The sequence below is a fragment of the Lissotriton vulgaris genome, chromosome 8, assembly GCF_964263255.1.
Source record: "Lissotriton vulgaris chromosome 8, aLisVul1.2, whole genome shotgun sequence".
NCBI classification, from domain to species: Eukaryota; Metazoa; Chordata; class Amphibia; order Caudata; family Salamandridae; genus Lissotriton; species Lissotriton vulgaris.
In genome coordinates, this window is record NC_141696.1 from 532,977,166 (window position 1) to 532,994,093 (window position 16,928).

At 44.2% G+C, this 16,928-nt stretch overlaps 1 protein-coding gene across 1 annotated transcript in view; it reads left to right on the top strand.

Moving 5' to 3' along the window:
• The window catches only part of ZRSR2 (zinc finger CCCH-type, RNA binding motif and serine/arginine rich 2), a 170,931-nt gene that overhangs the window by 90,256 nt on the left and 63,747 nt on the right, over nt 1–16,928 (top strand). The window contains exon 7 of the mRNA XM_086934342.1: nt 676–791. Coding sequence (XP_086790468.1) covers nt 676–791 — 116 coding nt within the window. The remainder of the gene's footprint in view (nt 1–675; nt 792–16,928) is intronic.

Here is a 16,928-nt window from a genome sequence, read left to right on the forward strand (position 1 = left end):
AAGTTTCTAATTCCTTTGATTTTCCGAACACCTTGAGAATGAGCATATTATTCTATTCTGTGCTTACACATAATTATAAAGATCCTACATGAAGGAAGAGATCCTATTGTAGTTTGTCATGCAGGACTCTCCTACCTCTTCTTAACCACCCACAACTTGGATTCCAAGAAAATATTTAGAGTCCTTCCCCCCCTAATTAACCAAAAGAGGCATTGAAACAAAGGTTCATTGTGGATCTGTGTATTATCCCAACAGTCTGTATGAGGGAGATTATTTTCTCTTTTTTTGTGTCAGCTACATATGTACTCCCTTTGTAATTGTTTATGGTATTTCTTCTTGGTTTAATTGATCATTTTAAAAATGACATCACGGCAATTGATTTTAGAAGGAGATTTCTTTTTACGCTGTTGCAAGAGCGTGTACAGAGGGGAGATACCTATTGTTATTGAATGTAATAAAGATGCCTGTAGACAGTAGGATTCCAAGTAACATTGCCTTCACTTCATTCAGACATATTCTTTTGATTTTCAGAAGGTCATAGATTTTCGATTTGATATGTAGGGTGAGGGTTGATGATTCTTCTTACTTTAAAGATTTAAAATGTATGTCTTAACACAAGGATGACCTAGTACAGATTTTTGTATCTTCCAACTACAACTGATATCTTTTCAACAGTTAGAAAATGGTGGCACTTGGCATAATCCAGAAGCACCACATGACTTTGGAACAGAAAAAGACAGAGCAAATTGTCCTTTCTATCTTAAAACTGGAGCATGCCGATTTGGAGACAGGTAATTAGCCTATTTTCTAAATATATATATATTTGCATTTTAGCTGTAAAAAAATATGATTATTCGTTTTCCTTTTCATGCTCGCCTTTCAACAGTAATGCAGTTTCTTGAATTAGTGAGGAATTTTGAACCTTTTGTGATATAGAAAAACCTCTGAATCTATGTGCTTGATGAGGATAATAACTGCTTCATCTGTGTTCATCTTGTTTGTCATAATTTAAAATGTGCGGAAGCTGTACTATGTTGCTTGAGCCATGTTCCAGGATCGAGTTCAGTCCACAAGTCAAAGCGTTGATGAAAGGGTTCAATCTCTAGCTATCTCTATCCTGCAAAAGACTCCCTTTACTCCTAATAGACCACTGGGTGGAACTAACCAGAGCCCTCGTCATAGGTCACCTAGATTACTGCAATATAATCTGCACACACCTCATCAAAACGCTAATTTAAAGGCTACACAGGCTACAAAAACAGCCATCCAGAATATACTTTAAAATACACAAGCGGGGTCACTATATGCCTGCTTTGAGAGCACATCACTGGCTACTAGTTCAGACCCAGATGAAATGTAAGGTTCTCTGCACCCCCCACAAAGCCTTTCTGTAGAAAATGGACACACAGTCTTGCAAAATCTATTACTGGGCTATACCCTACCCTGAAACCTTCACTCACTAGCTTCTAACCTGATCTAGCTACTTGTTCTGCAGGCTGAACACAGGGGCATATCACTGGCAATAAGGCCTGAAATTGTGGAACATGCTTAGTAAATTCCTGAGATGTGAAATTGTATTGCATGTGATGCCGGAAATCCTTAAAAACAAAAGTATTCAGGATCAGTTTCTAAACTGACCCCCCTTCTGATGGATACTTCTAACTGCATATTCCTCACCTTTTGAATATTACCCAGGTATCTGACTGGAGACTTATCGAGTTCTCCTGTGCGCCAATGTTGCGCAATACCAACATCGTTCCACTCTGTATTGGATATAAGTGCCACTGACTTCAGTTCCTTTCTATGCCTTAAACAACAGAGTTTAAACCGTGCAGGGACGGTCTCAAACAAATGTCTGTGACAAATCCTCAAGCAGTCTGTGGTGCCTGGTGTCAGACCATTACATCATTTGGACATGTGAGTGAACTACAGGTTCTTTCTTTCAATCCACCATATGACACCTCCTTCCCAGATAAGTTCAGTTTGAGGACTCTAACTTAATTTCTCAAGCTTACAGAGAGCTTACCGAAAGCAGTTACTCCTTATCATTTTGGGCAACTGATCGCCCTTCTGGCATTCTTTGGTTCACCTCCTCCCTCTAAGGAGGAAGAGAGACTCCATCATTTGGACCCTAAAAGATCATTAAGCTTCTATATCAATCATGCCACGGTACACTGAGAGGACAATCCGCTCTTTTTAGGGTTTCCCGGAGCAAAGACGGATAAGGCAGTACAAAAACCGCCCTTCTCTCAATGGGTTGTTCTCTGCATAAAGATCTGTTACACACTGGCAAAGAATCAGCCCCCAGTCGGCGTGTAAGCTCATTCCACCAGGGCCAAAGCTGCTACCACTGCATAGGCAAGCTGAGTGCCTGTCCTGGATATCTGTTAGGAGGCTAAGTGGAAATCAGCACACAAGTTCACAAAGTACTACGCCTCGACAGTCGGATCCGTCAAGAAGGGCATTTTGCCCACTTAGTCCTGCAGGACTTTTTGGTCTGAGCCAGTTCACAGACCCACCACCTTTGGAGTTGCTGCTATTGTATCTATTCACAAGGTAAGGAATCTGCAGTTAGAAATATTCATAAAAAGTGCAAGTTACTTACATTTGGTAACAATCTTTCTCGGGGTTATTCTAATTACTTATTCCTTACCGACTGTCCTACTGCCCTGTTCCATGAACTGGACTCTTCCTTCTAAAAAGGTCCCACGTCTAGAGATCAACACTCTGGTCATGCCAATCTGCAGATGGGCTCTACATCTGAGGGTACAGACATCTTAGAAAGCAATTGACGTCTGCACACATGGGTGGCGCTTATATGCCCTGTTGTTTTTGGGGGTGGAAAGAATGGAACTGACATCAACACAAATGGGTGGTGCCTACATGTAGGTTGTCCTGTTTTCAGTGTTTATGTTTTGTGGATTTATTAGTGTTTTCCAAGCCTTTTGGCATCAGCTCTTATCAGTGTTTATTCAGCTGCCTAACTCCCAGATTTACAATAACTGTATTTTTCGGTGTTTACAGAACATGTTATTTGCTGTGATTTTTATGTGGAACATATTTATTTAAAGAAGTAATTTAGGTTATACAGTATTGGGGTATCTTTCATAGATTCACATGCCTGAATCATTCCCCATCGCCAAGGTGGGAGTCCCACGGTATATAAAAAAGTAGTGCCAAAAGTAAATTACAGTAGTAGGCCTATGAGAAAGGCCTGATGCCTAGATTGTAGAAGCCTATCTACCTCATTATGCTAAAAAGACCAAAGTCTTTGTTCCAACCAATCAGCTCACAGCACCCTCTAGAACCCTCTCTGCAGAGCCAGTTCTCAGATTTTCACCGCACGTCGTGTGGAAGGGAGTCTCCCTGAGTCTCTACTCAGTTTCTTCTCTACTTCAGGATGTCTGACAAAAAGGCTTTATTTAAACCTTGCAGAACATGTCTAAAGAAAAGGGTCCATGTTGATGACCAACCTAAGGACTGCATTTATTGCCTTCATCCAAAACATGAGGCAAAAAATTGTAAGATCTGCTGCCCCTTCCCTTCCAAGACCTTGAGGGATAGTGAGGCCAGAGTCCTCTTATGGCTAAAATCCTCTTCAACTGATGATGAAGACAGAGCTTCGACATCAAGTAAGAGAGCTAGATCGCAGGAGGATTATCCAAGTGAGGGGAGAAAGCATGTTAAAACCTCCCACTCCACTTCGGACTCTTCACAGAGATCGTCATCTTCTCTCCCTGAAGCCCAGCTCTCAAGGAATCTACAAAGAAAACTGTGAGTAAGACCTCTTCTGTCTCCTCACCTGTGACTACCATCTCATCTTCTGCTCCTTCGTCTACGGCTATGATTTCCACCACAGCCATCACCTCTCCTATCCTGTCTACTAGGATCTCCATTGTGACAAAAAGAACATTGTTAACGATCCGTCGATGACAGTCTCCTCATCGAAGAAGCACTCGTCGGCGAAGACACCATCGAAGCTCTCGTCGACGAAGTCATCTACGTTACCGTCCACGAGCGCCTCGTCGACGAAGAAGCAAAGTCCGTCGACGATGAGCCCGTCGACGGTGGTCCCGTCAATGGCGGTTCCGTCGATGGCGGTTCCGTCGGCGTCGGTTCCGTCGGCGTCGGTTCCGTCGGCGTCGGTTCCGTCGGCGTCGAGTCCGTCGACAGTGGCCCCATCGATGACTATTTCATCGGCGGTGGTCCCGTCGGCGTAGATTCCGTCGACGATTGTGCCGTTGTCGACACCTCCAGCAAGACTAATAGCTATTGCTACAGCAAAGCCTCCAACCATTATGCAGGTTTTTTCTATGCCACTTTCTTCTAAAACTTTTCAATTAATATCGTACCAGCGGCAAGAAGGTGCTTACATCTCGCCACTTGAGCCTTCCCATCTCTTAGAGACTTATGCTCATGAAGAGGAAGATGATTTTGAGGATGATGACAATGAGGGAGCTTTTGGGATAGCTCACCATCCTTCAGAATTGAATATTAAGTGCCAGGATGATGAGGAGGATGAAGACTATTCCGAACATTACTATCAGGAGGACATTGTAGTGCCTCATCAGACAGTATACCAAAGGCGATCTCGTCCTTCGGAAAACAGCCATCTGCCACCGAGCCTTATACAGGATTTACAGGCCATGCTGGCAGACTATAAACAACGTTTTCCGCCGCATAGGTCGTGCCTCCACCCCAACCTGCAGTTCCGGTTCCTCAACCTAAGATTCAACCGCCTAGGTCTCCGGTGACGGAACTACCTCAACCTGATGTGCCTACGCACACCCTGGATACTTCTTCGGATGAAGAAGTAGAGGAGGGCGAGTTACCAGATAATCCTCCGTTGGATCCGTGGGATACTGCCGTTATTCCCATGCCGTCTCCACCAACTCCACAGCCTTCAGACTCACCACCTGAAGACCTAGGTGGCTTCCATAATCTTATGCAGCTAAATTTCAACTACTGGTAACAGTGGAGCAGACAGAATGTTTTCTTCATGATTTTAAAGAGGAAACTAGGAAGGTGTCAAAAGCCATTCCTATTATAGATTATATCTGGAAAGAAGGAGTCAAAGTAATAAAAAATGCTGCTTATGTGCCGGCCGTGTTACCAAGGATTGCTAAAAAATATCGCACTACTCTCAATAGCTCTTCATGCCTCATTGGACACCCGCGGCCGGATTCGGTCATCTCACAGGCCACGCAGCAAAGATCGAAAAACCCAGCCACCCCCATTACAACACCACCAGATAAGGAGGGGCGTCGTTTGGACCTTATCTGTAAAACAATTTCCACCATGGCTGCTGCCTCGATCCGAGCTGCAAATTCTTTGGCGATTATAGGGCGCTATGATCGCCAAATGTGGTCAGAGATGGTTGCTATGATTAATCTAATTCCAGAGGATAAAAGGCAAGAGGCACACAAGATCTTAATGGAGGGGGAAAGTGCAGCTGCAAAAACCATCAACTGCGCTTTGGATATTGCAAATACAAACTTTAGACAACTGGCAGGAGCTGCAGTTCTCAGACGACAGGGCTGGCTAAAGGCTACCACCTTTAGGCCCGAGGTCCAACTAAAGATCTTGGACATGGCTTATGACGGAGAGTCTCTATTTGGAAAACACATCAACGAGGCTCTCCAAGCAATCAAGACGGACACTGACACCGCAAGATCCCTAGGTGCATTACAATATAAGAGGGGATCTTTTAGAGGTGCTAGAGAATGTGGATACTCCTCTAGAGGAAGTTACTACCAACAAGGCAGACAATATTAGCCTCAGTACCGGCAAAATTATCAGTCTTCTTATCGCCAGTCCAGAACAGTTAGTTTCTCTCGCCAAGGTGGACGAAAGCGCACAAACAATCAGGGGCGAGACACTCACAGAAAACCGTGAGATCAGCCGGGCGCCAACCGTAGTTCCTTCCCTCCCTGTGGGCGCGAAGATATCTTCCTTTCAAAAACAGTGGCAGTCGATTACATCCGATTAGTGGGTGCTGGACTTAGTTCAACATGGACGTACCCTGGAGTTTGTCACCAAACCACCATTAACTCCGCCCAGGGGTCCCCCTCCCCCTCGTCTTCACCTATTGTTCAAGGAAGTTCATTCAATGCTCCTCAAGAACGCTATAGAAAAGGTCCCAGTTCATCAGAGGCGGACAGGCTTCTATTCCCGTTTTTTCCTCATAAAAAGAAATCAGGGGAATGGCGACCGATCTTGGACCTGCGCAATCTCAACAGATATCTCAAGAAGCAGGGTTTCCGCATGGTCACTCTTTCGGAAATTTTAAGTTGCCTAAACAAGGGAGATTTTATGGCTTTTTTGGACATGGAATACGCTTACTTTCACATCCCAATTCACCCAAAACATCAAAAGTGTCTCAGTTTCACTGTGGCTGACGCCAATTATTAGTTCAAAGTACTCCCATTTGGCCTCAAGTCAGCTCCAAGGATCTTTACGAAGTGCCTGGCTCCGGTAGCGGCAGCACTACGCTCGTCAGGGATCCAGGTGTTCTCATACTTGGACGACTGGCTAGTCAAAGGTTCATCAAAGTGCAGAACGACATAGCAGAGTGTCGCAATCTCTTTGCATCCCTAGGTCTCACTATGAACGAAAGCAAATCTCAAACTCTTCCGAAAAGAGTCCTGCTTTTCCTAGGGGCTCGCCTGGACACGAAACAATGCAAGGCATTCTTGTCTCAAGAAAGGCAGCTCCGTCTACAGGCATTGGCCATAAAACTGTCAAAAAGAAAGTAATTTGCTGTTCGCCTGTTTGCTTCACTTCTGGGAATGTGTTCGTCGGCCATAAATCTCATTCCACTGGCATGTCTCAAAATGCAGCCTCTACAGGAGGAGCTACATCTCCAGTGGCAACAAGCGACCGGTTCCTTCGAGGACATCATCAAAGTCACCCCACGCATGGTAGATGCTCTTCAATGGTGGACGTTACTGCACAATCTAAAACGAGGACTCACATTCTTGCAAACTCCTCTGGACTTCGTTCTAACAACAGATGCGCCCATGGAGGGCTGGGGAGGTCATCTCCAGGATTTGCAAGTGCAGGGCAAATGGTCCCAGAAATACAAACAGTCTAGAGTTGAGAGCCATCTTTCTATCTCTACAAGCGTTCCTTCCCAGAATCACAGGGTCTTCAGTCCTGGTCAAAACGGACAATACCACCAGCATGTTTTATGTAAACAAGCAGGGAGGGACAAGGTCAGCTACGCTCTCAAAGGAGGCTCTGGAGTTATGGGAATGGCTGACACTTCACAACATAACTCTCAAGGCGGAACATGCCAAGGGCCTCCACAATACCCTAGCAGACAAACTCAGCAGATCCTTGTCGGATTGCCACGAGTGGAAGCTGGACAACACTCAATTGACCAAGGTGTTTCAGACCTGGGGCCAGCCAACGTTGGACTTCTTTGCGACCCAACAGAACAAAAAATGCCGGTATTACGCCAGCAGATACCCTCAAGAGGGAATGCCCTGTCCATGCGATGGTCAGGGATTTATGCCTACGCCTTTCCTCCGATCCCGTTGATTCCAGGAGTGTTGCGCAAAATAAAACTGGAGAGCTGCTGTCTCTTCTTAATTGCTCCCAGATGGCCTTGTCAGTATTGGTTTCAGGAGCTCATGTTGCTATCACAGGAGCCTCCAATCAAACTACTGTCACGCAACGGGGGTCAAATACTTCACCCAGACCCTCAATCTCTGAAATTGCACGCATGGCTCCTAACTTCTTAGAATTTCAACACCTCCAGATTCCTCAGGATTGCCGGGACATCTTAAAGGAAGCACGAGCCCAGGGCACATTAAAGACTTATCGTCTCAAATGGAAGCGATTCTGCTCCTGGTGTACTTCAAATGCTTTACACCCTATTGAAGCTTCTGCAGAAAAAATTCTTCCTTATCTCTTACATCTGGCTCGTTCTGGTCTTTCTTTCTTTTTGATAAAGGTCCATCTAGCGTCTCTATCCAGTTTCAGGAGGGTGGCTGACATTCCCTCACTATGTTCTTCATCGCTGATAAAACAGTTCATGAGAGGTCTTTTCCGGACTTATCCTCCGGTTAAACCTTCACCACCGGAATGGGAACTCAACACGGTCCTTTCACAACTGATGAAGCACCCGTTCGAGCCGATTCTCAAAGCTGACCTCAAGTACCTGACATGAAAGGTTGCCTTGCTTTTAGCCCTCACTTCTGCCAGAAGAGTGGGAGAAATTCAGTCTTTCACTATAAAGGAACCTTTCTTACATTTCTCTCAAGAGTATGTCACTCTTCGAACTAATCAAACTTTCATACCCAAAGTGCCTTCTCAGTTCCATCTAAACGAACCAGTGAAATTGCGAGTTTTCTTCCCAAATCCTACAACCCCGGCAGAAAGAACACTGCATTCTTTGTACATTAAACGATGTTTGAAGTTTTATCTTCAAAGAACAAAAAACTTCAGGAAATCAGATCAGTTGTACGTGGCTTATGGCCAAGCTACACTGGGAAAGCACACATTTTATATTCTCATCAAACTAGTAATTGTAACCTGTGATTGTAAAAACACTGTGTCGGAAGGGCATGTTGAGTGGATTGTCGGCTGGAAACAACTTTGCACTTAAAACATCTTTTTATTTTGTTACTTCCTGTGGAAGTAATTTCTTTTCCAACGAACATTTTAGTAAAGTCAAAGCATCATCAGCGCCTTGATGCCTACGGGCTAAGTTGCGCTATATAAGGCTTTAATCATCAAAAGCGATCACTAAAGCCACAATTTCCAGGTGGATAGCCTCCGCGATCCATTTTTGCCACATCAAATCCAACCGACCATTACAAAGAACTGTCAGGTCGCACTCTACAAGAGCTGTGGCAGAGTTTACAGCATTGTTTGCAGGAGTGACGCTAGAGAATATCTGCCGTGCTGCGACATGGAAGAATGTCCACACGTTTACAAGACATTACTGCCTGCAATAAGCAAATCAACAGGATGCGGCAGTTGGTCAAGCGGTTTTACGTCTCCTGTTTCTATAAGAACAGATGCAGGTAACCAATGTTTTATTCATCTTATAATAAGTCTATGCCTTTCAATATTTTTGTAAAGGTTAAAGATGTACATGTTTTACAGATTACTTTCTTCTTTTGTAGTGATATTACTTTTTCTGTTTAATATTATATGACTGCTCTTTACCATTTAGTCATGTTTTTCATTAATAATGTATTTACTTCACTATTGTTGGTTGTTAAATATATGTTTATGGGAGTGTATCACAATAAGTCTCCCACCATCCGCAACCGACTTGTGTCTGGCATACTGCTTGCTATTCTAATTCAGGCATGTGAATCTATGAAAGATACCCCAATACTGGATAAGAAAACAAGTTACTTACCTGTAACTTCAGTTATCCAGTATTGGTATCTTTCATAGATTCACATGCACCCACCCTCCTCCCCAGAGAGTCAGTTCTCTAATTTTTGGGATACTCATTCCCACTTGTGCTAACGAAAATCTGAGGAGAACTGGCTCTGCAGAGAGGGTTCTAGAGGGTGCAGTGAGCTGATTGGTTGGAACAAAGTCTTTGGTCTTTTTAGCAAAATGAGGTAGATAGGCTACTACAATCTAGGCCTCAGGCCTTTCTCATAGGGCCTACTACTGTAATTTACTTTTGGCACTGCTTTTTTATATACCGTGAGACTCCCATCTCGGCGACTGGGAATGATTCAAGCATGTGAATCTATGAATGATACCAATACTGGATAACTGAAGTTACAGGTGAGTAACTTGTTTTCGTACGTAATATCTTCCACTTAGCATTGTGTCCAATGGACTTTTGTTAGACTATTTTCAGCATAGAAAATCTATGTAATACACTCTCACTCCCATCTCATTCTCTCTCACACTTACTCTGTCAGGACTCTGCCTGGTTTGCAGGTCTATTAATGGATTTATAAAGTAACAGTGTCATATTTAAATATTTTAATAAACAAATTCCTAGACACAGTCAGGATCATTCTCTTACTCTTTACTGACAGTATGACATTATAGGGAGGGTCAACCTTACCAACAGCATAGTACCCCGTGAAACCTTTAACATTGTGAATTACTTCAGATTAATGTGTAGTCCTACATTTTGAGGCACCTGAAACATGATGCTTTAAGCATGCTCACTACTGCTTTACTGCAATAAAGTAGTCCTGCTGTTGTGTGGACATTCATAGCTGTCCCCAAGGAAAATGTCTCACTTTTAGTCAGCCTTGCCCTTTTAACACATTGTATTCAAGGACTTGAAAATTTGCTGTGAACTTTGTAACTGTGGGCTCAAAAACACCAGCAGTAAAGTGCACTTGCCCACATAACAATGGGACACCTTGCAACTATGTATTTTATTGCTATGTGGAAAGTCGTGTAATGTTTTCACCACTATCTCATATGCATGGTGACAGCAATCATTTCATAGCTAAGTTTGCCATAAATACTGACTAGTCAGTAAAGAGGCTGATGTATCCAAAGCTTTTATCTTTTATGTGTCTATGGGTAAATGTGAGAGCACATTTTGGCCAAGATTCACATGTGCTAGCCATCTCAGGAACATAATTAAACACTGCAGAAACATCAAATATGATTTTAATATTTCCAGTTTCTCTACAGTGTATAACATAATTAGATCTGACCTAAAACATACTTCTATGCCGTGCACCTTTAATTCAAGCACATAAAACTGGAGGAAACAAAAGGTAGAAGAAACAACATTTTAGTGACATTCCTAAGCAGCAAAACTCAAGCAGAATAATCTTAAACCAGGCTTTCTTGCTGCTACCTTGTATAGCACAGTTACATTTTGTTGGCTTCTTCAGGAGAAATACAAATGACTCATTCTCTGTCCCTTTTCTTTCTTTGAATGGCATTTTAGTTATTGATTGTTCAGGTTTTTATCAGTGTTCTGTTTACACTGATGAGGGCTTTTTCCCTTTCAGTCTTTTTTTACCAGTTATTATGGGTGTACACCTAAAATAGGATAGCCTACTTATATGCAGCTCCGCTCATCACTTCCGCAGCATAATCACATGCTGTTGAGCCGCGCAACACCACTCACAGGAGAACTGCTCTGAAAGTTTCTAAATCCAGGCTGACGCCCGAGGAATAGTCTCAAGGTGAGGAATCTGAGGTTAGTTATCTAGCAGAAAGATCGTTACCCACGGTAAGTACCTTGTTTTTCCTAACTCTCAGGGACCATGATCATAGAATACCCTTTCTTATTGGACACATTCTCCTGCATCAATTTCATCAGATTGGAGTTTGGACACCAATTGGCCTGCTCGTCAGCAGCCACCAATCGGAAGCCCCCTACCTCCTTCGGATAACATTGGGCCTCAGCACTCTGCACCCGGCCACCCTAGTGCAGCTGAGGGTGTAATCCTTGACCCTGGGAGACCCTGAGTCTACCCCCACAACCTCAACTTCCACTACCAAATACTTAACTTAAAACCGTTAACACTATTTTCCTCCATAGGATAACATAGACTGTTTTTATTGGAAAAGTTTTGAAGTGTGGAGTTTGAAAATCTAAAGAAATTCTTTAAAATTTTACTATTTAACAAAACGATTTTACCCACCTGTTTGCAGGAAATGTCCCAGAGTAGTATCCAGGTATACTACTCTGAGGAAGAAAAGTAATCTAAAAAGTAACTTAGCTGGTATTTTACTGAAAAGCCCATTCAAGTTTATATACTGTATTTACAAAGCATTGCTTTTCTCTGAAACAATACTATAAGTCAAAACAAAGTGCATAAACAACTACAATCCAAACTGGATTACCACTGTATATTTACTGCAAAGTATGTATCACTTGCCTGTGCCAGACTTCTTTGGTTCTAGGAAATAAAATAACTAAAAGAATATTTTCATACAAAAACAATTGGTCTGAAGTTCAGTCTTTGAGTGTGTTAATTCATTTGCTGACTGAGTGTGTACAACAAATGCTTAACACTGTCCTCTGATACTGCCTTACTGCTCAACCACACTACCCTAAATAGCGAGTAAGGTTCTATCTACTTTTACCTCTGCCTACATTTTGGGTTCCACTGGCCTCTGTGCACACTATACCTCACTTTGGTATAGTATATACAAAGCCAGCATCCTACAAAGCACATTTCTCAGTGTCCACCATCTTGAAGATAGTGGGGCTGATCCAATCAGGACTAGGGCTGTGCCTCCTCAGCCCCCCTCCACAGGAAGGTGGCATAATAGTGGGTGTAGACACCACAGGTAAAGAGACCCATTGGTTCCTACCTGTCACTCTCCTGATACTCGCCTAAATCTAGTATTTACGTGGCATCCCCAGACCCTGAAATCCGATTTCTGATAACCTGAGAAGAAGAACCAGATACTACTGCGTCGCACCAGCATAGAAGACTACGGGACCAACTACAGGCCTGTCGGCAGCCCTCGACTATCCTGAATCAAAATCCAACCCGTCCTGCAGCCCAGCGACCTCCTAAGCCTTGGGAGGACTGCCAGCCTTCGACAAAGACCAAGATCTCCCTTGGACAGCGGACCTTTCCAGAAGAAACCAACTTAAAAGAACTAAGACCTCTACCCAGTGGAACCACAGAACCACCGCCGAACCCACCTCTGCACCCGGTGCCCACGGCCTGAGCCTCAGTGGCCCACTGGTCCTGTGAAGGTTCCCCAGCGCGTCTGAGAAAGAGTTCACTTTGGACTGACCCCTGCCAGACTCCCCCTGCAGCCTCACCTCCAAGACTCCCCCTGACAGTGACCTGGCTGTTATGATGTTTCCAACTGCTAAGGACACCCCTGCACCCGAAGCCCCTTGGCCTTGGGGAGCACGACCAATGATGTCCCTACATACCCTAGCATCTCTACTTAACTGGGTAGCTGTGGGTTTTCTTTGTCCGGCCTCCTGGCTTGAGCCTGCAGCCTTTCCTCAAAACTGATCCTGCCCCTTGTTTTGCATTGGGCGCTAGACTACGCTATGTTGGCATTCTGCGCCCGGCCACCCCTTTGCTGCTGAGGGTTTAAGTCGTCTCGTCGCACCCACAGCACAGCCCTATTTCTGACCTCGACACACTAACCCTTCTCCGCTCCTATGACCCAGCCCCCCAAAATCACACAACCACCTCACACCTCACCATTCCCACGATGCACTCAAATCCCCTTAGACCCCCCACACTAAACAGCAGATTCTCCATCCCCAATAACCTTAGAAAAGTCCCTCTCTCTCTAGAACCCTCTACCACCCTCAACACACCCCGTCTCAAATGCACTCTCCTCAACTGCAGATCGGCCTTGAAACATTCCGCCGCCATTGCTGATCTCCTCTTATCGCTGGACCTTGACCTAATCATCCTGACTGAAACCTGGCTAACTGAATCTTCGTCACCTATAATGGACATTCTGGTTCCTGCCAACTACCACATTATCAGGCTCGACAGATCAGGCCAAATAGGTGGTGGAATCGCATGCATCTACAGGAACAACCTCTCTGTTCTGAAAGTCAATTCCACCTCCCTACCATCCCCAACATCCTGGGAATACATCTGCCTCGACATTATTAGTGAGGGCAAACCGATATGCTCTCTTCACAGCATTTACCACCCACCCAGGGACAACCTCACCTTTTCCCAACAAATCATGGATATGATCTCAACCAATTCTGGACGGCAGCTCACCCAAATATACCTTGGTGACTTCAATCTCCACTGGAACGATCGCAATGACACGGTGGTAAATAGTCTTAAAAATGTCCTCGATGCCCTTAACCTCACCCAAATATGCAACAGCCCGACCCACGAGAAAGGCTCTATCCTCGACCTGATCATCTCCAAAGAGGACTCTATCCAACTCGAGTCCATCCAACCCTGTGACTGGCCAGATCATCATATTGTCACATTCTTCATCAATGAAAAAGTTAAAGTTAACCCGGCACAATTCTCCAAGCCCAAAGTCTGGAAAAGAGACATGAAAAAACTCAACCCAGGCTCTTTGCCCCCTAACAGTCGCAATCTCCTACTCCCACCCACAGGTGCTACGGACGTTCAAACCCTGACTGACCACTATCTCAACGCTATGACCTCAATGATTAATGAGGCTGCACCTATGCAGCTAAAAAGAGTTTCTACTAAAATCTCCAATCCATGGTACAACGGGAGTCTCAATGAGGATAGACGAGACATGCGAATGGCAGAGCGCACCTGGAGATCAGCTCCCTCTGCACTGCACCTAAAAGCTCTGAAGAAAAAGAGAAACGCCTACTTCAGGAAAATAAAACGCTCAAAATCAGATTTCTTCAGCCTCCAGCTTGACCAAGCAAAAAACCGCCCAAGAAAACTGTTTGAGCTAATCAGATCACAATCCAAGGATCAACCCCAACCACTCCACACTGTGCGTGAAGCACCCTCCTGTGAAGACTTTGCTGCTTTCTTTACCCAAAAAACTGACAACATAAAGAGCGATCTCGTCATTGACGCAAGCCTCTACTCCAAACCCCAGTGCTTAGCACCCATTGAACCAAAAAACAATGCTACATGGTCAACCTTTGGCACATACTCGGAAGAAGAAATTGGCAAACTGCTCAGCACCCTGAAACCATCCAATCACCTCACGGACCCCCTTCCTGTTACCGCAGTAAAAGACTTTACCCCTTTGCTTCTCCCTCTCTGGACTAAAATTTTCAACAGCTCTCTCCAACAAGGAAGCATACCTGACTCCCTCAAAGTTGGACAAGTCACACCTCTTCTAAAGAAACCTACAGCCGACCCCTCTGATCTCAACAATTACCGTCTCATTACCAATATTCCCACTCTCGCCAAACTGCTGGAAAAATGCGCACAACTACAATTGACTAAACACATTGAACAATTTGATCTCCTCAACCCTCACCAGTCAGGCTTCCGAGCAGGACACCGTACAGAAACTGCTATGACTCACATAATTGACGACGCACTTCAAATGCTAGACCAAAACGACACCTGCCTCCTCATCCTTCTTGATCTCTCTTCAGCATTCGACACCGTTAAACATGAGAATCTACTAGAACTACTAAACACAAGAATGGGTTTATCTGGAACTGTTCTCAAGTGGTTTACTTCCTTTCTTCACAACAGGTCGCAGAAATTCAAGAGCAATAACCTGATGTCCTCGCCAATACCTGTAACGCTAGGCGTCCCCCAAGGATCCTCTCTATCCCCAACTCTGTTCAACCTAGTTATGGAGCCTCTGACCACCTTGCTACAAGCATCCAATGTACACTTTCACATGTACGCCGATGACACCCAACTTTATCTCAAATTACAATCCCCCAAAGACATCCTGCTCCTGAACTCAACGATCAGAGGCACCCAATCCTGGCTTGCCGATAATCATCTCAAACTCAATGCCCTGAAAACAGAGTTCCTTCTGATCTCACCTCCAGCGAAGATCTCCACCACTCAAATTTGGCTTAAACACCTAACCGCACTCAATGTCCAACCCACCATCGTGGACTCAGCAAAATCTTTAGGCATAACACTCAACACCAATCTCAACATGCAGCAACATATCAGCAAGGCAACAAAAGGAGCGAACTTCCAAATCAATACTCTGAGGAAACTTAAACCCTTCCTCCCAGCCAAAGACTTCCAAACTGCAGTACAAGCACTAGTCATCCCTCGAATAGAATACGGCAGCATCGCCCTCTGCGGACTCCCCCTAACTACAACCGCACCCCTAAGAGCTTCTCTAAACGCTGCAGCGAGACTCATCACTGGGTCAAAAAAGCACTCCCATATTACCCCTGACTTGAAATCCCTGAACTGGCTGCCTTTTGAAGCCAGAATACATCTGAAAATCGCCTGCATGACACACAAGGCGGTACACCTAAACTCACCCGGCTACCTCGCTCAGAAGCTGACAATCTCTGGCGGAGCTAGAAACACCAGAGGCACAAACAATCTTCTGCTGAAACCTCGAAGATTCCGGAAGGAAAAAACATATAAGCGTTCCTTCTCAGGAATGGCGCCTAGGATCTGGAACTCACTCCCTCCCGAAACCAGGCTTATCTCTTCCACTACACTCTTTAAAAATGAAGTAAAAGCTATCCTCATGGCTAAATACACTTGAACTATTATCTCGAACTCTGTTAATACTCTGCACCGATCTATACTACATGTTTGACCCCTTTGATTATTTGTATTAGTTGTCTTATTACTCACATGATTGGCTTTGCAGCCACCTATTTGTACTGTTTGATCTATTGATTTATCTGTCTGACTATGCTCCCTCATGTACCCCTTCTATGTAAAGCGCTCTGATATCTGCAAAGATCTTGTCCGCGCTATATAGAACTTTCAAAATAAATAAAATAAATAAGTATGGTGCTGCCTTGTGGCCAAGAAGCTTAATTTAACCCCTGGAGACTAGTTTACCAAACTGTGTTACTCACCTGTGAGCAGCATCTCTCTAATTACCCCAGTTCGCCATTGGATAACATTGGCACCAGATTCCGAATTGTAAGCCTGCACCCAGCCCCCCCAGTGTTGCTGTAGTTGCAAATTTGCTAATTACTTGAACCTTGCCTGGTGCTGATTCTCCATCCTGGAAACCAAGACTGTAAGTTGTGTACTTGCATGCAAAAGTGCATTCATGTTTTCCTCTTATAAGTTAACATTGCTGAACTGAAAATTGCACAGTGTCCACTTTTTAAAGTGAAAAGTATTTCTAATGAAAAACATTCTTACCTTTTTACGCATTTCTTGGTCTTAAAATAAATGAAATCACATGGTCACTGTGTGCATAACAAATGTCTTACACTCCTCTGTGTTAGACCGCACTGCCACAAATAGAGCACTTTAGGTTTACAGTGAGCCCTGTACACTTCTGGTGGAAATCTCTGGACTCTTTACACAATATAACCACATTAATGCCATCCTCGATGTTATCACAAA